The sequence below is a fragment of the Notothenia rossii genome (assembly GCF_949606895.1).
Source record: "Notothenia rossii genome assembly, contig: scaffold_153, whole genome shotgun sequence".
In the NCBI taxonomy this organism is placed as follows: domain Eukaryota; kingdom Metazoa; phylum Chordata; class Actinopteri; order Perciformes; family Nototheniidae; genus Notothenia; species Notothenia rossii.
This window is the reverse complement of record NW_027639770.1, coordinates 5,001-31,602: the sequence shown is the minus strand read 5'-3', so window position 1 is coordinate 31,602 and position 26,602 is coordinate 5,001. Positions and strand designations below refer to the sequence as shown.

The following is a 26,602-nucleotide window of genomic DNA, read 5'->3' as shown; positions in this document are numbered from 1 at the left end:
GCTGCATCTGCAAGGCCTCTAGTATCCAGTACAAGACGATCTACACTGCTCTTTTCACAGCATGGATTGCCCATGTCTTCTATAGCACCAGTTAGTGCTTTAACATGTCGGGCAAATGCCATTTGTGCATGTTTGGTCTGCTCATGGTGCTCTTCTCAGTGGAGGCCTCAAACTCCCCAACCACACGTGCCATCTCGGGGCCAGAGAGCATCCAGCGTCGCAGAGCTGCAGGGTCCTCTGTCAGGCCCACAGCTCCACCACCACCTTTCAGAGGCATTGCTCTGCTCGTGGGCCTGGTCAAAGGCAATAGAGAGAAGCTGCGTGTCGTCTTCTTCACAGCCTTTCCTTTCAGAAACTGCCCATGGACATCAGGATGGTTCTCTTTTAGCACAATCATGTCACGCAAGTGGACTGGTGTCCATCCGGCATAGTGGGTGTGTCCCAGAGAAAGGAACCAAGGCACAATCTTGGTCAGGGCATTTATGTAGCGTGGGAAGTCTGCCTCTCTTATTGATCGCACAAAGATCATCAACTCTATTTCCAGCTGCAGGATGACCAGAAGGAACTGGGGACATGACGCTGCTCTTGTCCACCCGCTACCCCTCCAGGAGGTCGCCAAGTACCTTGAGTGCTGCCATCTCAATGTGAAACCCAACAAACACCACAATACAATGATCTTCACCGTGAGCTGCTGGCCAGCTCCACTGGGTGTGTTTAGCCACAGCGCATAGAGGTGGATCCAGAGTGATGATAGGTATCTGAGCAGGATTCAGAATCTCTAACGCCTGCCTTACCTCATCCATGGAATGAAGAATCATGGCCACAGACTTGGCCTGGTCGTAGAAGAGGGGAAGTAGAGAAGTGAGCGTGACACTGCTCTCTGGTATTGTATGACCGCACTAGCAGCCAGGAGTCAGTCAATCAGGCAGCTCTTCACCCAGAAAGGTAGAACAATGGAAGGACTCCCCCCGACACAAGCAGCTTCGATTCAGCACACAAAGAGGGCTGCCTTCAAGCTGGTCACTGCTGGGGACAGATGATGTTTGCAGCCCCTGAACTCCCATCCCCAGCTGACTGGGGGTGGAAGAGGAAGGCCACAGGTGGATGGGAAGTTTACTGGACCTCATTACCAGGCCTGTCGTGAACTGAATATTATAGATGGAATAGAATATAGAATTGGGAGAGATGAAAAACCCTCTTTTAATGGTCACACATGCAGAGCACACAGCAAAATGTGTACTCTGCATTTAACCCATCCTAGCACCAGGAGTCTAGTACTAGGAGCAGTGGGAGTGAGGGGGGAAGGGGGGTGTCCGGTGCCTTGCTCAAGGGCACCACGGCAGGGCAGGAGGTGAACTAGGACCTCTCCAAGGAGAAGTCCACACTCCATATTTAGGTCTGGTCGGGGACTTGAACCGACGACCCTACGGCTCCTACTGACTGAGCCTCTGCCGGACTAAATTAAATTACATATATATTATGTAACGTGTATTACTTCACCATAATAAATATGTTAATGGTATATGTGTATTTTGTTCCCTGAATACCAGATAAGTGTAGTTAGCTACATTCCAGCATGTTGTAAATAGTACCACTGCATTCCCCATCCTTGAAAATGTGGGATTAGCCACCAGAATCAAGTTCCTAGGTGGTCTAGAACCGAAGCTACTGGTGAAATAACAACCAATGGACACATTTGCGACGGCCCTATAGCCAAACACCTTCCTTAGGGCATGCTCTAAGAGCGGGCCGAATGTCATGTTTTTATCATCAAAAGCACAATTCATTCAGATGTCTCACATATCTGCTGGACTGCAACTCTTCCTCAAGAGCGAAAACCATCGTCTGGAGGCTTTTGGTTTCATCCTAGATGAGACCATAACAAACATCCCACGCTTTTTGAGACAAATATGAAACTGCGTGTGTTAATAACTGCACATTTTGACTGCTCATATATATAAGGGTTCGGGTTGGGTTGCGGTTCTTGTGCCGACGGGTCGGGTTGGGTTGCGGAAGTAATTGGCAATATGTGCGGGTAGCGGGGCGGGTTCGGTATTGCACGTCGCGGGTGCAGGGCGGGAGCGGGTCTTGAAAATCAGACCCGTGCAGGACTCTGGTTCGGGTTAGAAACATATTTTTATTCAAACAAGAAAAAGTATTATTAGAAATGTTTGATCACAGAAAAATTACAGAACTTTTTTAATTAGCTTATTTTATTCAGCGTGTAGACGAGGCGGTTTAATCCATTTACCCACAATGCATTGTTGTATACAGTAATTCAAAAACATCAACATATAAATCTGAAGGTAAATAATCAGAAAACATTTAACATATTCTAACAGTGCACCACGTTATGAACTCACAGTGCATCGTCTGACCACTAATGTGCAAACATCACTAAAACTGGAGAAGTTCAGACGTTTCGACCAAAAACTGAAATAAATGTGCAGAATTAAATTACATTTTCACCAACAAACACAAGAAGTGATTTATAAAAAGAAAACATCAGATTTCTGACGTTTAAAGGAAACGATCGGCAGCTCTTTGTGTCGTCCGTACTTTCAGAAAGTGCATTTTTACAGTTAATGTGTAATTTAGTAACACGTCCTACGGTTTCCTCAATAATCTGGATTTCTGTCTTCCTCTCTTTTTTCTGGATTAATACATAAATACCTTTTTCCAGATTTAGCAATATTGGCAAAATGTCATTAAGTGTTCGAGACACGTGACGTTCCTTATTTTAATCTGTACTACGTTAACGTCATCAAGTGTGTTGGCAACGCATAAATAACGTCATATACGTTTCTAATACTTCTAAACGCCATGTCTGTTAGTCACATGTTTCTGATTGGTCACTTTAATCCGTAACACGTCAGAGTCGTCCTGTTGGCAACGTGAACATTTTCTCATATAAAACTCTGTCTTCGTGTCCGAGCAGCACGGACACTTCATCGTGATTGTTAGGAGACGTGAAATACACGGTATATAAATCCGTCTTTTGTAAACTTTGTCCCAAATGTAAATCACATAATCATCAGTTCATACCTCAGTCGTTCTGTGTTGTGCTTTTGAGTCGAGGTTCGATGAAGATGATCCTTTACTAAAGCCTGATCCTCAGCTGGTGTAAGAACGGGTTTAATAATACAAATAACGGTCATATTATCGTCTTGTAAACGTTCCTGTGTCAATAATCACAGTTTCAGGTTTTTTTTACAGTGTTTAGACATTATTGCTTATTGTCTCGTCACGCTGTGAAATATTAAATATTAAACTCCCTGATTTCTGCAGCTGGTGAAACACAGACACGTTGGGAACTAAAGGAAGACATCATATATATTATAAAGACTAATAATCAGTGCTGTAGGAAAGATTGTGCTCTTCAGTGCTTTTGTCCTTTAAAAAAATCTCCTTCGTACAAACGTCGACATCGTCGCTTTGAAAAAAGTCTTAAAATCACACAATGTCTTTTTTTATTTCCTGAACCTGAATATCTGTGAGGAAGACTTTGTGTCTGAGATCACAGACGGGGAGCGCCTCATTAAACATTTAGTAAATTAAGAGAGACTCAAAGAGGGGAAATCAGGGGGGGTTAGTGCAGAGAGGAGACCCCCGCAGGACCTGAAGTCTGCTCCTGAATTACAGGAAGAGGCCATCGTCCAATCAGCTGTTTGACGCAGGATTGTGAGGACACACACTCTGTTCTCACTTCACGTCTTCATGTCGTCGTGGAGATATCCAAAGTCCTGTTTTTTGTAACGATCAGATGTGAAATGAAAACAGACGGTGTGATCCTGATGGCGGGGATTTGTTGTTTCCATGATGGTTTGTCTTTGCTTAACAGCCAATCAGAGAGCTTTATTTGATCGGAGGTCGGTACTACAACCCGTAGAAACAACATTGGCGCTTATCGGCGTCTCTCACAGCTGATCAAGGGTCTTTGAGCATGTTTGTCTATGTTGATGTTACACATGGAGCTGCTGTGATGCAAGTGGCATTTCAGACTTGATCTGACCACTAGAGTATCATCGGATCGGATCGGAGCATCAGCTCGGGGTATCGGGGGGGGCTCTGGGTCACGGAGGAAAACCCTGAGGAGCACTGAGATCCAGAGAAGGAGTATCTGAGGAGGGGTCTCATGGTGTCTCAGACCCTTCGTCCTCGGGGGAGGTGGGTGATGCCGGCGTCTCCTCCCCTTCCTCTTTTTTCCTCTCCATCTTCTCGTAGGTTTTCCTGCGCTGGCGCCTCAGCGTCTGGCTCTGCAGCTCCTTCACCTCCTGCAGGATCTGCTGCGCCTCCTGCCACGACGACACGGCTTCCTCCAGCAGACGCTCCGCCTCGTCGCGCCTCCTCCCCACCTCCACGTCCTCCTCTGGGGGGGAGGAGGGGGAGGAGAGGAGGGGACACTCCTCCTGGCTCCCCCGCCGAGGGGAGGTGCCCCCCTGGGGCGAATCTGACCCTTCAACCCGGGGGGAGTCGGGAGGGGAATCAGAATCAGCAGGGTCGTCCTCCTTGTTGGAGCTCGAAGACAGTTTGAGTCGTGCTGCCTCGGAGACGGTGAGGCGTTTGGGGGAGTCGCCGGGTTTGGGGGAGTCGCCGGGTTTGGGGGAGTCGCCGGGTTTGGGGGAGTCGCCGGGTTTGGGGGAGTCGCTGGTTTTGGGGGAATCGCTAGGTTTTGGGAAGTTGCTGGTTTTGGGTGAGTCGCTGGATCCTCTGGAGCGAGGCGAGTCCGTCCCTTTGGATCGGTTCTTCTTGGCTTTGGACCGAGGAGACTCCCTCCCCCTCAGACGGGGAGAATCTCTCCCCCGGAGACGAGGGGAGTCGCTACTCCTGCTGCGAGGAGAACCAGACGATTTACTGAGGAGAGAAAAAGAAACGGGTTTAACGTCTACATCATAACATCAGGGAGGAGGAACCAGATCCGAGGTTAACACAAGACCTACCAGCGAATTCCGTCAGGTGAGGCACAGATGAGATCTGCCTCACCTCAGAATGCGTCACCCCACAGAAACTGTCTGGAAAGCGGGCACTAAGCTCATGCCTGTTACCATCTCACTGTAGGTCACCAATGTAATGTTTGGAGATCCCTTTATTACATTTATCCTCGCCATCCATAGTCTCTAAATAACTTATTTAACGTATATATGATATTTAGGCTCGCTGGTCTCATCATACAACGGCAATGAGAAAAGCACCAGGAGAGGCAGCCATAACCTCTGCTGCACTGCAGGGGGCGCACGTGAGCCCACAGGTTCTTGTTGCTACTGTTATTCTACACAGAGACGGTAGACACAAACAACAAACTAGACTTTTGAAACTAGAGGAAGATAAGGAGGACTTTTACAAAAAAAGAATAGAGATTGTTGTCCAGAAGGAGAGCATGGACTTCATCTTCAAGTCAAGGTAAGACCACCATTGTAATGAAAATGGGATCTGACTAAGAAAGAACAATCCAATATTTAGATGTTGGGTATCCTTTTGTTGAACGGTCTGTTTAAAATGAATCGAAGCATCAGACTAAAAAAGCTTTTGAAAATAACCGAATATTTTGATTAAGGTCAAAATATAATATTTGTAAATCTGACTCTGAAAGAGTCAGTGCCTCACCAGCCATGAACCTCACCGCACGTCATTGAGACCTACCACATAAAGTACGTCAGTAAATACCCCACTGGTGGATTTGGAAACGGAGGTTGCTCTCTCTCCACTCCTCACTGCAACAATCAACTCCTCCCTGTCTTCTTGCACCGTCCCACCATCCCTCAAATAGCTGCTATCACCCCCATTCTGAAAAAACCCGGACTCAACCCTGACAACCCTAATAACTTCAGACCAATCTCGAACCTACCCTTTCTGTCCAAAGTTCTGGAACGCGCTGTAGCGTCACATCTCAAGCATCACCTCTCTGCCAATAACCTCTAAGAAACTTTTCAATCCGGATCCCGCTCAAACCACAGTACTCCTCGAAATCAGCAATGACCTTCTCCTCTCCCCCGATGCCGGTAACCTCAATTACCGGGCGGACGGCCCGGGGGAATCGAAGAGGCCTAGAAGGGGGAGAGATCGCGGCGGGAAAACTCTGGAGCAGGAGACAGGGGCGAAGGCGATGGCGGGACAGCTCCGGAGTCAGCTGGACCGACGGGGCAGGAGCACCGGGAGGTGGCAAGTCCCCCAACGGAACAAGACATTGTGTTGGCGGGACCACCAACGGAACAAAACGTGGAGTTGGTGGGACCACCAACGGAACAAAACGTGGAGTTGGTGGGACCACCAACGGAACAAAACGTGGAGTTGGCGGGACCACCAACGGAACAAGATGTGGAGTTGGCAGGACCACCAACGGAACAAAACGTGGAGTTGGCGGGACCACCAACGGAACAAGACATTGTGTTGGCGGGACCACCAACGGAACAAAACATGGAGTTGGCCGGACCACCAACGGAACAAGACGTGGAGTTGGCGGGACCTCCAACGGAACAAGACATTGTGTTGGCGGGACCACCAACGGAACAAAACGTGGAGTTGGCGGGACCACCAACGGAACAAGACGTGGTGTTGGCGGGACCACCAACGGAACAAGACATTGTGTTGGCGGGACCACCAACGGAACAAAACGTGGAGTTGGCGGGACCACCAACGGAACAAAACGTGGAGTTGGCGGGACCGCCAACGGAACAAGACGTGGTGTTGGCAGGACCACCAATGGAACAAGACATTGTGTTGGCGGGAACACCAACGGAACAAGATGTGGAGTTGGCGAGACCACCAACGGAACAAGACATTGTGTTGGCGGGACCACCAACGGAACAAGATGTGGAGTTGGCGAGACCACCAACGGAACAAGACATTGTGTTGGCAGGACCACCAACGGAACAAGATGTGGAGTTGGCGGGACCACCAATGGAACAAGACATTGTGTTGGCGGGACCACCAACGGAACAAGATGTGGAGTTGGCGAGACCACCAACAGAACAAGCATGGCTGCTGGGGCTCAGGCTGGTCTTTCTTCTCTTAGGAGCCTTTTGGAGGCTCCATGGACCTCCAAAGGCCAGAAGAGTACCCAAGAAAGGTTCCTGGACAGGAGCAGGAAAGGGGGCAGAAGCAGGGGCTGACTCCAGACAGAACACACCGAGGCGTATGGTGTCAGGTTGGGAACTGGGAGGCAGGGGGCTAGCATCCCTAGCACTAGCAGGCCGGGAATCATGTTTTACCTCAGTGTCATACAAAAAGTATTTTGCCCACTCAGGTGACGTGAAGTCATGTGACCGCGCTTCATTGTGCGTCTGTATATGATAAATATGATAACTCACCTGGAGTGGGGGGAGTCTGATCCTCGCAGGTGATGCAGGCGGGGGGAGTCGATGCCCTTCAGGTAGGGGGAGCTGCCCCCCCGCTCTCGCTCCGCCTTGGCTTTCTGCAGCTCCTGTCAATCACAGCATCACATGTCATTATCTCCTCCTCCTGCATCAAGGCCATAAGACTGCTAAACACCTGAGCCTCGATAAACATTCATCGTTTTGTCATCTTGACTGTTTACATGTATATAGACTTCTTGCACTACTTTTTTAAATTTGTATTTTATTATATATGTATCATTGTTGGAGGAGCTACTCTGTAGCTGCTGAGCATCTGACAATCAAACCTTTGAATCTTGAATTTGAATATAGAGTTACCTCCAGCCTCATCTCCTCCAGCAGCTCCTGCGCTCGCTGCATCCTCTGAGCGATGAGGCTCTGCAGCTGGCCAACCCCCGACCCCCCCGTCGACCCCCCCGTTGACCCCTCCGTCGACCCCTCCGTTGGCCCCTCCTCTGTCGGGCAGCGCCGGAGAGCCGAGCGAAACTCAGAGCGAATCATCGCCGGTCTGAAGGGAAGCAGAGGGAGGGAAGTTAGAGAGGAAGGAAAACGCTCCCCTCACCACCCTTTCTTTTAGCGGGCCATCATGAGCTTTAAAGGTCTCGTATTATAATATTTGTAGGCCTATATTATATGTGTTAGATAGAGATGTCCCGATCCGATCACGTGATCGGGGATCGGAGCCGATCACGTGATTTTCAAAAGATCGGAATCGGGAGAAAAAAAATCGGGGATCGGGATTTATTATTTTTAATTTTTTTAAATGTTTTAAATACTTTTAAAAATGTTGTATTCAATGTTACAAAACAAAAATGACCATGTTCAAGTCTTAAAGTCATCCTGAGGCCTTAGTTTTGGTTTCAAATTACAGAACATCATGTATGTGTTGCTTCTTTGGGGCTTGTTTTCATAGACCTGGTTATTTCTCTCAAATCTGGCAACAGAGTGGGCGCAGTGTCTAATTGTAGCAGTAAGCTAACGAGTACTGATAAGCTTTATTTTGTTTTGATCCAATGCTGCACAACTGAACTGATCCAATGCTGCTGTGAAAGAAAGAAGCTATATCCATGTTGGATAGAATATCCAATTTAAATAAAAAAATAACCTTAAGGAACAACTTGAATGCTTTTTTTTCTCTTAATGCATTGCATAAAGATCGGATCGGGAAAAATTGGTATCGGCAAATTGTCAAAATCAAATGATCGGAATCGGATCGGGAGCAAAAAAAGGTGATCAGGACATCCCTAGTGTTAGATATTTACAAATATATAAAAAACATGTATCTGAAGTGTTTTGCTCAAAATACCAAACAGATAATTCTAGCCTCATCCCCCTCTCTTCCAGCTGTTACTAAGGAGATGATTCTGGGTCTGTAGCTTTAAAAAAAACATAATCAAGGATTCTCTCTGAAACAGGATGGAGCTCAAACTCTCTCTCTCTCTCAGGTTTACCACAAGGTGACTTCCTTTTGACTTCCTGCTTCTTCACACACACTCTCTCCAGTACAGGTTAGCTCTGAGTGTTAGCATGCTAATGTAAACACAGACCATGTTACTTCAGAACACGTCTCATTATTTCTGACAGAAACGTTTCTGATTGGCCCGTGGGTTTAAAGCCCGCCCACATTTTAGTAATGTGGTCATGATGCAGCAAATCTGGATCAGCTCTCTGAGAATACTCTCTGTTCTCTGTTCCTAGTGGACTTCAGGAGTTAGTGTACCTGGAGGACAGGACTTCATCCATGGAGGCGCAGCGCCCTCGACCCTGCATGCTGAACCTCTTCCCGGGCTGAGGCGTCCGACTCTGGGCCTGAAGGACCTGAAACAAAGGGCTGAGGTTCAGTGGTCGGTGGGTTGAGATTTAAACAAACAACAAAAGACTGAGGTCTTTTGGGGTGCAGGGGGCACTCCTTCAGACATTTATGACTCTGTTGTGGCATCAGTCATTTTCTATTGTGTGGCCTTGTTGTTAAATACCAACTATTTGCAATATGCGCAAAACGTGTAATATCTGCAATATATGCATATATGTATATATATATATATATGCCGTTAATAACTGTGCAATATATACCTGGCTGCTAAATCTTCAGAACTATTATAGGATGTGTATTTTGTCAAATGTTTAAATGTTCTATATCTTTAATATTTGTTTCCAGACCTGCTGGTTCTTGAGGGTCTTTGAGGGCTCGGGGTGGGGGTGTTTCCCCCAGGAGAGCTCGCTCCCTCTGGGCAGGCTGCTGGTCTTCACTTTGGGCTCCTTGGAGACTCTCAGCTTCGAGACGTCAGTTCCCGCTCGCTGCCGGACGCCGAGCCCCGAGAACCCCTCAGCTGCCACCTGACCACAGGAGCCCCCCCGAGGCAGGTCGGCCTCCCAGGACCCCCGATAGTCAGCGTCGTACGAGAAACCGTCCTCCTCTGCTACCAGATCCAGGGTCAGCATCCCGTGGGAGGAGGTGGACGCCTGAGAGAGAGACGGTACACACATCCTTTACTCAAGTAGAAGTACACACATCCTTTACTCAAGTAGAAGTACACACATCCTTTACTCAAGTAGAAGTACACACATCCTTTACTCAAGTAGAAGTACACACATCCTTTACTCAAGTAGAAGTACACACATCCTTTACTCAAGTAGAAGTACACACATCCTTTACTCAAGTAGAAGTACACACATCCTTTACTCAAGTAGAAGTACAGATACTCGTGTTTAAAAATACTCTGGTGAAAGTAGAAGTACTGACTAAACTTCTTTACTCAAGTCAAAGTAAAGAGGCTTTGAAATGTACTTCAGTAAAAAGTACCCATAACTAGCAGCTGTTTTAAAGAGTACCTGACCTCCCTTTATATTAATAGAACAATAATGTCATTGTTAGCTAATGAATGTTTCCATGGTGACCAACGGCAACATGACAACGTTTTCATTGGTCCCTCTTCTTTAGAGAAGACCAGGGCTGCATTCCAATAGTCCATTTCTCTTAGGAACCTTCCTAACGGAGTGAAACGACCCGGAAGTCCCTCAGTGGCAGCCATGATAAGTGCCGTTCCAATTTTCCAAATGATAGGAAAGGAGGTTTCAAACTTCCTTTATCACCTCCTTTAGCTTAGGAACCACTGGACCTCCCTAACCGAAAGGAGAGGAGAAAATGCTGCCCCACAATGCATTGCAGCCGCAGCATTTGCGTCACACAACAGTCGGCCGTTCACGGAAACAACCGATTATGACGGAGAAATGATATCATGAAAGTTACGGTGCTTATTAAGCATTTTAAAACGTATGTGGTAAGTTGCCAAAGTGCTTTGTTCTGAACGTTCATCAGTATTATAATCAAAGAGAGAAATATGAACGTTAGTTTTTACTGAAATGATCAAATAAAGTCAACATTTCACTGAGCTGTGTGGGGTTTGTTCAACTTTTAAAAGATGTTTGAATGGTGTACACAGTGATAGGTGTTAAGGACTAACGTTTATAATAAATACATTTGTATTGATTTTAAGATCTTTTCATCCAATCATACGTATTGGGATCATTTGTATTAATGTGGACCGGAGGGAGAGGGTGACGAGCAGAAGTTTCACTTTCCTTTTTTATTTCAATTCCAGCTTTGGTCATGAAGAATATGTTTCTCTGTTGTTCATAAAGCATAAAGCAACAGCATCAGAGCACGGTGCATAGTCTCTAGATGAGTCCCTCCTTCTTATTAAACATCCATGTTGTAGTCCGCTGTATAGAAAACTGTAGTTTCCATAGTTTCCCCACAGCAGCAGACGCACATTCATGACGTCCGCTGGCGCATCATAAACACGTGGGATAGTGAAAGTGCAGTCGATTCTCAAAGCAGTCTCTTCTCCTAAGTCCTTTTGAATTCTCCTATCCACTATCCCTTAACCCCGTGACCTTTCACTCAGAGGTCAAGGGATAGATGATAGGGTTAGAATTTAGGAGCTGATTTTTGGATTATCGGAACGCAACCCAGGAAATGATGGATACACGGATCGTGTTCAAATCAATAGGCACGCAATGACTCTAAATAATAATGATCACGCCACCAAACACACATTCAGACTAAAGGAACCAGCCTGTTAGGAAAATGAGAGAAGTAGAAAGTACAGGTATTTGTGTTCAACATGTAAGAAGTAGAAAGTACAGGTATTTGTGTTCAACATGTAAGAAGTAGAAAGTACAGGTATTTGAGTTCAACATGTAAGAAGTAGAAAGTACAGGTATTTGAGTTCAACATGTAAGAAGTAGAAAGTACAGGTATTTGTGTTCAACATGTAAGAAGTAGAAAGTACAGGTATTTGTGTTCAACATGTAAGAAGTAGAAAGTACAGGTATTTGTGTTCAACATGTAAGAAGTAGAAAGTACAGGTATTTGAGTTCAACATGTGAGAAGTGGAAAGTAAAAAGTCTTCAGAGATAAGTAGTGGAGTAAAGTACTGATACCAGAAACATGTACTTAAGTACAGTTACAACGTGTTTGTACTCCACTACGTCTCAGAGAGTCCTTCTCCTGCAGCTCTCTATGGACAGACACTATGAGAGAGATGTCTCAGTACCACGGCCAGCAGGTGTCCTCTGGTCGGCAGCCGGCGGCCCTGAGGGATCTTTGCTCGATCTCTGGTGGGATGAACCAGAGACCCTTCCTCCTCGAGGGTCACCTGAACACACACACACACACACACACACACACACACACACACACACACACACACACACACACACACACACACACACACACACACACACACACACACACACACACACACACACACACACACACACACACACACACACACACACACACACACACACACACACACACACACACACACACACACACACACACACACACTGAGTCTGGCGCCCTCTGAAGTATAGCAGGTTTATAAAACCTGCACTCACATCTTCACACTTATGTAAATATATTTAACATGTTCATTCAAATGCTCAACGTTTTATGATATCTTGTTCCAATAGTTACTTATCACTTTATTTTTGTTGTACTCTATTTTACCTGACCCTGTTGCTGCTATAAACGCATGCATTTCCACAAGGGGGAGAAATAAAGTTCCATCTCATCTCATCTGATCCAACAACAGCTCAGACCACATGCTGTACCTGGTCTAGGATGCGGTTCTTGGCTTTGATGATGGCCACGTTCAGAGCGTTGACCCAGGACTCCTTCTCCTCAGGACTCACAGCCAGAAACAGGAGGTTAGGAACCTGCAGAGACAAAGAACAGGAGGTTAGGAACCTGCAGAGACACAGAACAGGAGGTTAGGAACAGAGACACAGAGCAGGAGGTTAGGAACAGAGACACAGAGCAGGAGGTTAGGAACAGAGACACAGAACAGGAGGTTAGGAACAGAGACACAGAGCAGGAGGTTAGGAACAGAGACACAGAACAGGAGGTTAGGAGCAGAGACACAGAACAGGAGGTTAGGAACAGAGACACAGAACAGGAGGTTAGGAACAGAGACACAGAGCAGGAGGTTAGGAGCAGAGACACAGAACAGGAGGTTAGGAACAGAGACACAGAGCAGGAGGTTAGGAACAGAGACACAGAGCAGGAGGTTAGGAACAGAGACACAGAACAGGAGGTTAGGAACAGAGACACAGAACAGGAGGTTAGGAACAGAGACACAGAACAGGAGGTTAGGAACAGAGACACAGAACAGGATGTTAGGAACAGAGACACAGAACAGGATGTTAGGAACAGAGACACAGAACAGGAGGTTAGGAACAGAGACACAGAACAGGAACAGAGACACAGAACAGGAACAGAGACACAGAGCAGGAGGTTAGGAACAGAGACACAGAACAGGAGGTTAGGAACAGAGACACAGAACAGGAGGTTAGGAACAGAGACACAGAACAGGAACAGAGACACAGAGCAGGAGGTTAGGAACAGAGACACAGAACAGGAACAGAGACACAGAACAGGAGGTTAGGAACAGAGACACAGAACAGGAGGTTAGGAACAGAGACACAGAACAGGAACAGAGACACAGAGCAGGAGGTTAGGAACAGAGACACAGAACAGGAGGTTAGGAACAGAGACACAGAACAGGAGGTTAGGAACAGAGACACAGAACAGGAGGTTAGGAACAGAGACACAGAACAGGAGGTTAGGAACAGAGACACAGAACAGGAGGTTAGGAACAGAGACACAGAACAGGAGGTTAGGAGCAGAGACACAGAACAGGAGGTTAGGAACAGAGACACAGAGCAGGAGGTTAGGAGCAGAGACACAGAGCAGGAGGTTAGGAGCAGAGACACAGAGCAGGAGGTTAGGAACAGAGACACAGAACAGGAGGTTAGGAACAGAGACACAGAACAGGAACAGAGACACAGAGCAGGAGGTTAGGAACAGAGACACAGAGCAGGAGGTTAGGAACAGAGACACAGAACAGGAGGTTAGGAACAGAGACACAGAACAGGAGGTTAGGAACAGAGACACAGAGCAGGAGGTTAGGAACAGAGACACAGAACAGGAACAGAGACACAGAGCAGGAGGTTAGGAACAGAGACACAGAGCAGGAGGTTAGGAACAGAGACACAGAGCAGGAGGTTAGGAACAGAGACACAGAACAGGAGGTTAGGAACAGAGACACAGAGCAGGAGGTTAGGAACAGAGACACAGAACAGGAGGTTAGGAACAGAGACACAGAGCAGGAGGTTAGGAACAGAGACACAGAACAGGAGGTTAGGAACAGAGACACAGAACAGGAGGTTAGGAACAGAGACACAGAACAGGAGGTTAGGAACAGAGACACAGAACAGGAGGTTAGGAACAGAGACACAGAGCAGGAGGTTAGGAACAGAGACACAGAACAGGAGGTTAGGAACAGAGACACAGAACAGGAGGTTAGGAACAGAGACACAGAACAGGAGGTTAGGAACAGAGACACAGAACAGGAGGTTAGGAACAGAGACACAGAGCAGGAGGTCAGGAACAGAGACACAGAGCAGGAGGTTAGGAACAGAGACACAAAACAGGAGGTTAGGAACAGAGACACAGAACAGGAACAGAGACACAGAGCAGGAGGTTAGGAACAGAGACACAGAACAGGAGGTTAGGAACAGAGACACAGAGCAGGAGGTTAGGAACAGAGACACAGAACAGGAGGTTAGGAACAGAGACACAGAACAGGAGGTTAGGAACAGAGACACAGAGCAGGAGGTTAGGAACAGAGACACAGAACAGGAGGTTAGGAACAGAGACACAGAACAGGAGGTTAGGAACAGAGACACAGAGCAGGAGGTCAGGAACAGAGACACAGAGCAGGAGGTTAGGAACAGAGACACAGAGCAGGAGGTTAGGAACAGAGACACAGAACAGGAGGTTAGGAACAGAGACACATAGCAGGAGGTTAGGAACAGAGACACAGAGCAGGAGGTTAGGAACAGAGACACAGAACAGGAGGTTAGGAACAGAGACACAGAGCAGGAGGTTAGGAACAGAGACACAGAGCAGTCTTTTGTTTTGTTTATTATTGTTCAGTGAGTTTCACGTTCTGAAGTTTTTTTTAGTTGTTTTTTTTGTATTTCTGATCATTTTACATCTCTTTGTCTCTATACTAACTAACTCACAGCAGATCAACATGTGAACGTGTCTCTGTGTGGCAGCAACATGTGAACGTGTCTCTGTGTGACAGCAGATCAACATGTGAACGTGTCTCTGTGTGACAGCAGATCAACATGTGAACGTGTCTCTGTGTGGCAGCAGATCAACATGTGAACGTGTCTCTGTGTGACAGCAGATCAACATGTGAACGTGTCTCTGTGTGACAGCAGATCAACATGTGAACGTGTCTCTGTGTGGCAGCAGATCAACATGTGAACGTGTCTCTGTGTGACAGCAGATCAACATGTGAACGTGTCTCTGTGTGGCAGCAGATCAACATGTGAACGTGTCTCTGTGTGGCAGCAGATCAACATGTGAACGTGTCTCTGTGTGGCAGCAGATCAACATGTGAACGTGTCTCTGTGTGACAGCAGATCAACATGTGAACGTGTCCCAGCTGTAATCCGCCTCACACACACTGATGGGATTCTGAGGATTAACCTGACGGACACACACATCGACCAATGGCTGCAGAGCAGGCCGAGCAGCGACCAATCGGGAGAGAGCGTGAGGCAGGCCGCAGTAATCTCTGGGAGACGAACACGAGAGGAGGAAGACTCTGCTCTTCATCATCAACAACTACTATGGGATGGATGTGAGAAGATGCATCCTTCATGCTCCCCTCGGGATGGACTATCTTTAGAGTGTCCCAAATCATCCAGAAATCCTCTAAGCTCACACCAATCATTGAATTCAGACTAAGATAAGATAAGATAGTACTTTATTGATCCCAATGTGGGACATGTTTAACTGCAGAGAGACGCCAAACCAATGGAGGTCAAACTAACAGAAAAACACTTCAAATATAAAGAAAACGGATTGAAAAGTGACCCAGAAGAGATGCAAAGGGACTAACATCAGATTCAGGATGGCACTGATGGTATTTCTCTCTCTCTGTACGCACGAGCTGCAAGATTGACAATAAAGTTGACTTTGACAGATATTGGATGTAAAACTATAACAAAGAAGTAGGATTTCGACAAATGAACGAAAAACGATTAGTAATAGATTCAATGATCAGTCAGAGAGCTGAGCAGACAGCAGTCAGAGAGCTGAGCAGACCGCAGTCAGAGAGCTGAGCAGACGCAGTCAGAGAGCTGAGCAGACGCAGTCAGAGAGCTGAGCAGACCGCAGTCAGAGAGCTGAGCAGACGCAGTCAGAGAGCTGAGCAGACGCAGTCAGAGAGCTGAGCAGACGCAGTCAGAGAGCTGAGCAGACACCAGTCAGAGAGCTGAGCAGACAGCAGTCAGAGAGCTGAGCAGACGCAGTCAGAGAGCTGAGCAGACCGCAGTCAGAGAACTGAGCAGACGCAGTCAGAGAGCTGAGCAGACGCAGTCAGAGAGCTGAGCAGACCGCAGTCAGAGGGCTGAGCAGACGCAGTCAGAGAGCTGAGCAGACGCAGTCAGAGAGCTGAGCAGACAGCAGTCAGAGAGCTGAGCAGACAGCAGTCAGAGAGCTGAGCAGACGCAGTCAGAGAGCTGAGCAGACCGCAGTCAGAGAGCTGAGCAGACGCAGTCAGAGAGCTGAGCAGACCGCAGTCAGATAGCTGAGCAGACGCAGTCAGAGAGCTGAGCAGACCGCAGTCAGAGAGCTGAGCAGACGCAGTCAGAGAGCTGAGCAGACGCAGTCAGAGAGCTGAGCAGACGCAGTCAGAGAGCTGAGCAGACCGCAGTCAGAGAGCTGAGCAGACAGCAGTCAGAGAGCTGAGCAGACAGCAGTCGGAGAGCTGAGCAGACCGCAGTCAGAGAGCTGAGCAGACAGCAGTCAGAGAGCTGAGCAGACAGCAGTCGGAGAGCTGAGCAGACCGCAGTCGGAGAGCTGAGCAGACGCAGTCAGAGAGCTGAGCAGACAGCAGTCAGAGAGCTGAGCAGACGCAGTCAGAGAGCTGAGCAGACAGCAGTTAGAGAGCTGAGCAGATGCAGTCAGAGAGCTGAGCAGACCGCAGTCAGAGAGCTGAGCAGACCGCAGTCAGAGAGCTGAGCAGACGCAGTCAGAGAGCTGAGCAGACGCAGTCAGAGAGCTGAGCAGACCGCAGTCAGAGAGCTGAGCAGACGCAGTCAGAGAGCTGAGCAGACGCAGTCAGAGAGCTGAGCAGACAGCAGTCAGAGAGCTGAGCAGACGCAGTCAGAGAGCTGAGCAGACGCAGTCAGAGAGCTGAGCAGACAGCAGTCAGAGAGCTGAGCAGACCGCAGTCAGAGAGCTGAGCAGACGCAGTCAGAGAGCTGAGCAGACGCGCACTGACAGCAGTCAGAGAGCTGGTGGGAACACGGCTCACAGGGTTCACAAAGAATCATAAGAACCAGATGTTGTTCACATGACGAGCATTCATGTGATGCATCATGGGTCAGCGTAATGACCTCAGACCATGTGAGTTTAGCAGACACGTGTCCCCTCACCCCTCCCTGAGACAGGTGTCCCCTCCCTGAGACAGGTGTCCCCTCCCCCCTCCCTGAGACAGGTGACCCCGAACTGAGACAGGTGTCCCCTCCCCCCTCCCTGAGGACAGCTGTCCCCTCACCCCTCCCTGAGGACAGGTGACCCCCCCCTGAGACAGGTGTCCCCTCCCCCCTCCCTCAGGAAAGCTGTCCCCTCACCCCTCCCTGAGGACAGGTGACCCTTCCCTGAGACAGGTGTCCCCTCCCCCCTCCCTGAGACAGGTGTCCCCTCCCTGAGACAGGTGTCCCCTCCCCCCTCCCTGAGACAGGTGTCCCCTCCCTGAGATAGGTGTCCCCTCCCCCCTCCCTGAGGACAGCTGTCGCTGCATGCAGCTTGTGATTAGTGATTTATAACACATTATAATAAAGGTGGGTATTGGTCAGAGTATTGGTCAGAGTATTGATCAGAGTATTGATCAGAGCATTGATCAGAGTATTGGTCAGAATATTGGTCAGAATATTGGTCAGAGTATTGGTCAGAGTATTGATCAGAGTATTGGTCAGAGTATTGATCAGAGTATTGGTCAATACTCTGATCAGAGTATTGATCAGAGTATTGATCAGAGTATTGATCAATACTCTGGTCAGAGTATTGGTCAGAGTATTGATCAGAGTATTGATCAGAGTATTGGTCAGAGTATTGATCAGAGTATTGGTCAATACTCTGATCAGAGTATTGATCAGAGTATTGATCAGAGTATTGATCAATACTCTGGTCAGAGTATTGATCAGAGTATTGATCAGAGTATTGGTCAGAGTAATGGTCAGAGTATTGATCAGAGTATTGATCAGAGTATTGGTCAGAGTATTGATGGTGACTCACAGAGTTCCCCGGCCTCCGGCAGCGCAGCAGAGTGAAGCGGCTGTGGTTCTTCTTACTGCGACTCTTCGCCTTCCTCAGCTCCTCCGAGCGCTCGTAATCCGCCAGGTCCAAAACCTCCTGAGCCTTCCTCTCGTCCTTCACCTGCACACACACACACACACACACACACACACACACACACACACACACACACACACACACACACACACACACACACACACACACACACACACACACACACACACACACACACACACACACACACACACACACACACACACACACACACACACACACGTTACCAAAACTTAAAAATTGAAACTACAGGACATTAAAAGTGGTCTTTAGTGCAAGAGAGAAAACAATCACAGTCACATCTTCCCTCAGAAACATTCTTTGATCTCACAGCTGCTGTTTGTTCTGATGTAATCACACACACACACACACACACACACACACACATACACATACACATACACATACACTCACACTAACACACACACACACACACACACACACACACACACACACACACACACACACACACACACACACACACACACACACACACACTGCACGTCAATGGTCTGCAGAGGCTAAAATCCTTGAGTTCTCCCCCTCCCCCCAGGTCTTCAGAGTCTCTGGAGATAAAGTCTGAGACGTTTGGTTTCCATGTTTCATTCAACAGAGACGTTTTCACTTGGTACAACTTTAATCGTCCGAGTCTCAGAGACACAGATTCAGAAACTCCGGAGATATTGCAACTGCTGAAAAGTACTTATTTTAGTTTATATCTCACGGACAATATCATAAAAACACGAGACATTCAAACATGTATGACCATTTTGATATGAAAACATCAAATGATAGTGAATGCATCATTTTTACTTGTATTACTAACAGTAAAAGAGAAAAGAATGAAACATGCACTGTCCCTTTAAACCTTTGAACAACACACACACACACACACACACACACACACACACACACACACACACACACACACACACACACACACACACACACACACACACACACACACACACACACACACACACACACACACACACACACACACACACACACACACACACACACACACACACACTCAGCTCAGTAAGAAGTGCAGCGGTCAGTTTTGTTCTGCCCGGTGACTCAGCAGATTATTATGTAAGGACACGAGTTATATAATGAAATGCAGAGTCACACCTGACCTGTGCTGCCTTCAGGGCCCCGGATACAATCTGACATCTGCAACTCTAGTTAGTAAATCCAGATTCATAATGACACCAACGAAGAAGAGAAACTGCTCTCCTCTGATTCACCGCTGTGTTGGTACTTCCTGTCAGAGCCTCATCACTTAGCATAGCATCAGCAGCTTTATCAACCTTTACCCCCAAAGAAACAGTTGTCAAGCTTTGAAATGAACCGTTGAGGAGAGAAACTAACTATTCAGATCAGAACCTGATGAATTGATCCAGGAAGGTTTTATGTTGATGTAGGAGCTGTGAGGAGCTGCTGCTGGAGGAGAGCTGGTCTGAGTCTGGAGCTAATGATGGCTAGCTCATTTTACAGACCGATAGAAGTTCTGACTTTTTCCCTAAAATTCAGACTTTTTTGAAAATCTCAACATTTTGAAAATCTCGAAATTATGATTTTGCTGACTTTTTCCTCAATTCGGAAAATTATTATCTTTTTTCTGAAAAATCAAAAAATTATTGATTTTTTCTGAAAATACTGACTTTTTCTAAAAATCTCAAAATTCTGACTCTTTTCTAAAAATCTCAAAATTCTGACTTTTTCCGAAAATCTCTAAATTCTGACTTTTTTTTATCTGAAAATCTCATAATTCCGATTTTTTTGAAATCTGAAAATCTCTCAATTCTGACTTTTTCTTAAAATCTCATAATTCTGGCTTTTTCTAAAAATCTCATAATTGATGGTTTCAAGTGAATGTGATGGTAGCTGGAGGCTCTGATACAAAGAGAGTGACCTCACCTCTTTCTCACTGATGTACAGCGTGTCTCCTCTCAGAACCAGGTACCGGCTCCTCCACAGCTCTCTGAAGATCCCGCGCCCGCAGAACTTCCTGATCCAGCCCGTCTTCTCCGGCTGCTGCGACGCCGGCGGCCCCGCGTCCTGCGGGCCCTGGACACAACACCATATCATAGTTCATATTACTCACAATATAACAGGAACTGAGGGAATCAGCAACGAAACAAACGACCACAGAGCAGGAGATCAACTACCAAACGATTCAAACTGGATCCAGACCAAACGATTCAAACTAGATCCAGACTAAACGATTCAAACTGGATCCAGACCAAACGATTCAAACTAGATCCAGACTAAACGATTCAAATTGGATCCAAACCAAACGATTCAAACTGGATCCGACTTTCAGTTGCGCGTGCTACTAAACAGACGCGCTACCATGGAAACCAAACAATGGTGTAGCTGTATTAAAGTCCGAGTGGAAACCGTCCTGAGTAAATCTGATTTGGTCAAAAATCGGGAGAAATGCGGGAGAAATATGACCCCGGGTGGAAACCGGGAGAGGGCAATGAAATCGGGAGTCTCCCGCGAAAATCAGGAGAGTTGACAAGTATGCCCAGAACGCCTCATTGGAGATTTCTCTTTTTCCATTGTTTTCTTCCTGGTCTAAGTTACTTAACGACGGCCAAATGGATCAATTGGTACAAATGGATCAACCCGTGGAGCTCCACACACACACACACACACACACACACACACACACACACACACACACACACACACACAGCCCTATCTTTTCTCAGGCTGTGTGTGTGTGTGTGTGTGTGTGTGTGTGTGTGTGTGTGTGTGTGTGTGTGTGTGTGTGTGTGTGTGTGTGTGTGTGTGTGTGTGTGTGTGTGTGTGTGTGTGTGTGTGTGTGTGTGTGTGTGTGTGTGTGTGTGTGTGTGTGTGTGTGCTCAGGCTGAGTTCCGTGATGTCCCGCAGACCCCACGCAGCATTCTCACCTGTTTGTCATCACTGGTGTCATTTCCTGGTTGCTAATAAACGCCATTGTGACACATAAACACTGATGTGTCACTGTTACGGTGGTGGACTCATCAGAACAGAGTGGGCGAGCTGACCAATCAGAGCACAATGGGCTCACAGGGGGGGGCAGGAGCTCCAACAAGCCGTGTAGGACAGAGAGTGTAGGACATTGATGAAGCCATATCCAGGAGTTTATATTATTTAATAGTTATCCTTTTATTTTATTGTTCTTTTCTGTTTATAGTAAATCTTCCTTTTAATTCTTATTTAAGTTTATCAAATAAGTATTATGCCTCTGTTTTTTGTAAAGGCAGCCTTTGGGCACCGGGGGAGGGGAGACCTGCTCATTATAAATATGGGAAACAGGTGGTAGTGAGCGGCGCACCCGTTAGGCTGATGTTTTTTTACCATCGGGTAAGAAGGAAGAAAAGGCTTGTTGTGTTTATAAATAATAAATTGCACTGAAACGATTTTTGCTCGGACCTTGATTTTTACCCATGCGTAAGACTCGCTGACGGGTGCCTCACTTTGCGTTATATTTCTTTCTTATATTTGTATGATTTTGGCCGCTATACACACACTATACAGAGATGCTGTATGAGAAACCAATGTGAGTTTGGAACATTGAACAATGTAAATCTATTCTAGCAGACCTCAACAATGGAACTATGATCAGTAGAAATGGCCATGACATGGGACCTTTAAGTGTTAGCCCTTAGCCGTTAGCTGTTAGCAGTTAGCTGTTAGCTGTAAAGTGTAGACCGTTAGCTGTTAGCTGTAAGATGTTAGCCGTTAGCTGTTAGCAGTTAGCTGTAAAGTGTAGACCGTTAGCTGTAAGATGTTAGTCGTTAGCTGTTAGCAGTTAGCTGTAAAGTGTAGACTGTTAGCTGTTAGCTGTTAGCTGTAAAGTGTAGACCGTTAGCTGTTAGCTGTTAGCTGTAAGATGTTAGCCGTTAGCTGTTAGCAGTTAGCTGTAAAGTGTAGACTGTTAGCCGTTAGCTGTTAGCTGTAAAGTGTAGACCGTTAGCTGTTAGCTGTAAGATGTTAGCCGTTAGCTGTTAGCAGTTAGCTGTAAAGTGTAGACCGTTAGCTGTTAGCTGTTAGCTGTAAGATGTTAGCCGTTAGCTGTTAGCAGTTAGCTGTTAGCTGTAAAGTGTAGACCGTTAGCTGTTAGCTGTAAGATGTTAGCCGTTAGCTGTTAGCTGTAAAGTGTAGACCGTTAGCTGTTAGCTGTTAGCTGTAAAGTGTAGACCGTTAGCTGTTAGCTGTAAGATGTTAGCTGTTAGCTGTTAGCTGTAAAGTGTAGACCGTTAGCTGTTAGCTGTTAGCTGTAAGATGTTAGCCGTTAGCTGTTAGCAGTTAGCTGTAAAGTGTAGACCGTTAGCTGTTAGCTGTTAGCTGTAAGATGTTAGCCGTTAGCTGTTAGCTGTAAGATGTTAGCCGTTAGCTGTTAGCAGTTAGCTGTAAAGTGTAGACCGTTAGCTGTTAGCTGTAAGATGTTAGCCGTTAGCTGTTAGCAGTTAGCTGTAAAGTGTAGACCGTTAGCTGTTAGCTGTTAGCTGTAAGATGTTAGCCGTTAGCTGTTAGCTGTAAGATGTTAGCCGTTAGCTGTTAGCTGTTAGCTGTAAAGTGTAGACCGTTAGCTGTTAGCTGTAAGATGTTAGCCGTTAGCTGTTAGCAGTTAGCTGTAAAGTGTAGACCGTTAGCTGTTAGCTGTTAGCTGTAAGATGTTAGCCGTTAGCTGTTAGCAGTTAGCTGTAAAGTGTAGACCGTTAGCTGTTAGCTGTTAGCTGTAAGATGTTAGCCGTTAGCTGTTAGCTGTAAGATGTTAGCCGTTAGCTGTTAGCAGTTAGCTGTAAAGTGTAGACCGTTAGCTGTTAGCTGTAAGATGTTAGCCGTTAGCTGTTAGCTGTAAAGTGTAGACCGTTAGCTGTTAGCTGTTAGCTGTAAGATGTTAGCCGTTAGCTGTTAGCAGTTAGCTGTAAAGTGTAGACCGTTAGCTGTTAGCTGCCACGGTGCAGCACAGTTGTTTTAATAATGATTGGGCTCCTTAACATAGTATTATTCATTCATACTAACCCTCATACTTAAATGTAAGACATGAATTATTAAATAATATATATAATATAGCATTTCACCTCTTTGTTTTTCTTTCTATAATAGTTCCTTCTGTCATGATTCAGTATTTGTAGAGTTTAAACTGAGTAATTATTCAATATGAAGCTAGATATAAGTTGTTTGTTGTTATATAAAACAGAGTCAGCTGTTGTTCACTGGAATGAGACAGAATCACACTCTGCAATCCGAGGTTTGAATATATATGATGATATTTGATGATATATGATGAGAGGCCTATATAATGGTATATAATGGTATATAATGGTATACTGACATGAATACTGTATTAACACGCTTAAATAATGAAATAACGAGAGTCGGAGCAGAGCAGCACACCGTGATCCCTGCATGATGAGCACTGTGTGATTATGGGATGGAGAGGATGCTCTCACTCATTTGAAGCAGTATATATATATTAAATATAAAGATGGATGGTGCCTACCCGTCCTCTCTGGGTGCTTTTCTTCATCCTCCCTCCGCCTCGGTCTCACCGGAGAGGAGCTGCAGCCGCTGCTCGGTGCGCGGCCCCGCTGCTCGGTGCGCGCTCCCGCTGCCCCGCTGCTCGGTGCGCGCTCCTGCTGCTCGGTGCCTGTTGTCTGCAGCCAGTGTGTGTGGGTGGGTGGGGGGGTGTGTGTGTGTGTGTGTGTGTGTGTGTGTGCAGGCAGATGCTCCTTCTTTCATCTAACGTGCACGCGACCTGACACGCTGAAGGACGCGCACTTTAGCCTATATTCCGGTGAAAATATAAGGAGCCCGATAGCGCCATCTGGCGACACACACACACACACACACACACACACACACACACACACACACACACACACACACACAGAGGGAGAGAGACACACACACACACACACACACACACACACACACACACACACACACACACACACACACACACACACCAAAAAAGGAAACATTTACTTTAATCTTTTATATTTTCTGAACCTTTTAATTCCATGTTTTCTGTCCGTTAACGCACCTTTACAATGAAATTATTATGTTTATTATGTTTTAACTTCCAAACAGAACATTAGCACATTCATAAAACCTCACTTCATTGAAAGGTTTATAATAGATAACTTTAAGGACCGAAAAACCAACACCTTATGTATTTAAAGAAAGCCCTGAGTCATTAAAGACCTGATTCATTAAAGACCTGATTCATTAAAGACCTGATTCATTAAAGACCTGAGTCATTAAAGACCTGAGTCATTAAAGACCTGAGTCATTAAAGACCTGAGTCATTAAAGACCTGAGTCATTAAAGACCTGATTCATTAAAGACCTGAGTCATTAAAGACTCATTAAAGACCTGAGTCATTAAAGACCTGATTCATTAAAGACCTGAGTCATTAAAGACTCATTAAAGACCTGAGTCATTAAAGACCTGAGTCATTAAAGACCTGAGTCATTAAAGACCTGATTCATTAAAGACCTGAGTCATTAAAGACCTGAGTCATTAAAGACCTGAGTCATTAAAGACCTGAGTCATTAAAGACCTGATTCATTAAAGACCTGAGTCATTAAAGACCTGAGTCATTAAAGACCTGATTCATTAAAGACCTGATTCATTAAAGACCTGAGTCATTAAAGACCTGATTCATTAAAGACCTAAAGCGCTGGTGTGAAAGCCGCAACAGAGAGAGAGAGACACACACACTTAATCTAGGTTTTATTTAAGTTACATAGTGATTAAGTAGTGACATTACACACACACACACACACACACACACACACACACACACACACACACACACACACACACACACACACACACACACACACACACACACACACACACACACACACACACACACACACACACACACACACACACACACACACACACACACACACACACACACACACACACACACAGGAATGTAGTTATGGTCTGCACGGTGATCAGCGTCTGTTGCCTTGGCGACCGCTCGTCTGGGCTCTCTCTCCGCTCTGACCAGCCGATGACATCACTTCCTCCAGGAAGCTGGGGGGAACAACAGGTAGAATCATTTTAACACAAAACACCCGGGTTGCAGTGGAATAATCAAAAAATCAGCTCCTAACGTCTAACCCTATCGTATCTTCCCCTCCTCGAGTGAAAGGTCACGGGGTTAAGGGATAGTGGATAGGAGAAATCAAAAGGACTTAGGAGAAGAGACTGCTTTGAGAATCGACTGCACTTTCACTATCCAACGTGTTTATGATGCGCCAGCGGACGTCATGAATGTGCGTCTGCTGCTGTGGGGAAACTATGGAAACTACAGTTTTTATACAGAGGACTACAACATGGATGTTTAATAAGAACGAGGGACTCATCTAGAGACTCTGCACCGTGCTCTGATGCTGTTGCTTTATGAACGTGGACAACAGAGTGGAACCTAGGCCTGCACCAGAAGTCAGGTGATGCAGACTCTCTCAGGTGAAGTCAGGTGATGCAGACTCTCTCAGGTGAAGTCAGGTGATGCAGACTCTCTCAGGTGAAGTCAGGTGATACAGACTCTCTCAGGTGAAGTCAGGTGATGCAGACTCTCTCAGGTGAAGTCAGGTGATGCAGACTCTCTCAGGTGAAGTCAGGTGATGCAGACTCTCTCAGGTGAAGTCAGGTGATACAGACTCTCTCAGGTGAAGTCAGGTGATGCAGACTCTCTCAGGTGAAGTCAGGTGATGCAGACTCTCTCAGGTGAAGTCAGGTGATGCAGACTCTCTCAGGTGAAGTCAGGTCATACAGACTCTCTCAGGTGAAGTCAGGTGATGCAGACTCTCTCAGGTGAAGTCAGGTGATGCAGACTCTCTCAGGTGAAGTCAGGTGATGCAGACTCTCTCAGGTGAAGTCAGGTGATGCAGACTCAGGTGAAGTCAGGTGATACAGACTCTCTCAGGTGAAGTCAGGTGATGCAGACTCTCTCAGGTGAAGTCAGGTGATACAGACTCTCTCAGGTGAAGTCAGGTGATACAGACTCTCTCAGGTGAAGTCAGGTGATGCAGACTCTCTCAGGTGAAGTCAGTTGATGCAGACTCTCTCAGGTGAAGTCAGGTGATACAGACTCTCTCAGGTGAAGTCAGGTGATGCAGACTCTCTCAGGTGAAGTCAGGTGATACAGACTCTCTCAGGTGAAGTCAGGTGATGCAGACTCTCTCAGGTGAAGTAACTCTCTCAGGTGAAGTCAGGTGATGCAGACTCTCTCAGGTGATGCAGACTCTCTCAGGTGAAGTCA

The 26,602-nt window shown here is 46.5% G+C and overlaps 2 protein-coding genes across 2 annotated transcripts in view; both read right to left on the bottom strand.

Annotated features, from left to right (window-relative positions):
- Nucleotides 1-2,100: 2,100 nt before the first annotated feature.
- LOC307027431 (pleckstrin homology domain-containing family O member 1-like) lies at nucleotides 2,101-24,007 on the bottom strand. Its single transcript, XM_079695678.1, has 10 exons — nucleotides 23,822-24,007; nucleotides 20,239-20,388; nucleotides 18,241-18,381; nucleotides 12,474-12,578; nucleotides 11,912-12,013; nucleotides 9,513-9,815; nucleotides 9,073-9,170; nucleotides 7,671-7,860; nucleotides 7,308-7,420; nucleotides 2,101-4,854 (listed from the first exon to the last, which is right to left on the bottom strand). The coding sequence occupies exons 1-10, from the start codon at nucleotides 23,846-23,848 to the stop codon at nucleotides 4,134-4,136; spliced, it is 1,950 nt and encodes a 649-aa protein (XP_079551804.1). The 5' UTR covers nucleotides 23,849-24,007; the 3' UTR covers nucleotides 2,101-4,133.
- Nucleotides 24,008-25,039: 1,032 nt separating this feature from the next.
- LOC307027432 (vacuolar protein sorting-associated protein 45-like) overlaps nucleotides 25,040-26,602 on the bottom strand; it is a 6,048-nt gene continuing 4,485 nt past the window's right edge. The window contains exon 5 of the mRNA XM_079695679.1: nucleotides 25,040-25,371. Within this exon, the coding sequence (XP_079551805.1) occupies nucleotides 25,290-25,371 (82 nt within the window). The 3' untranslated portion in view covers nucleotides 25,040-25,289. The remainder of the gene's footprint in view (nucleotides 25,372-26,602) is intronic.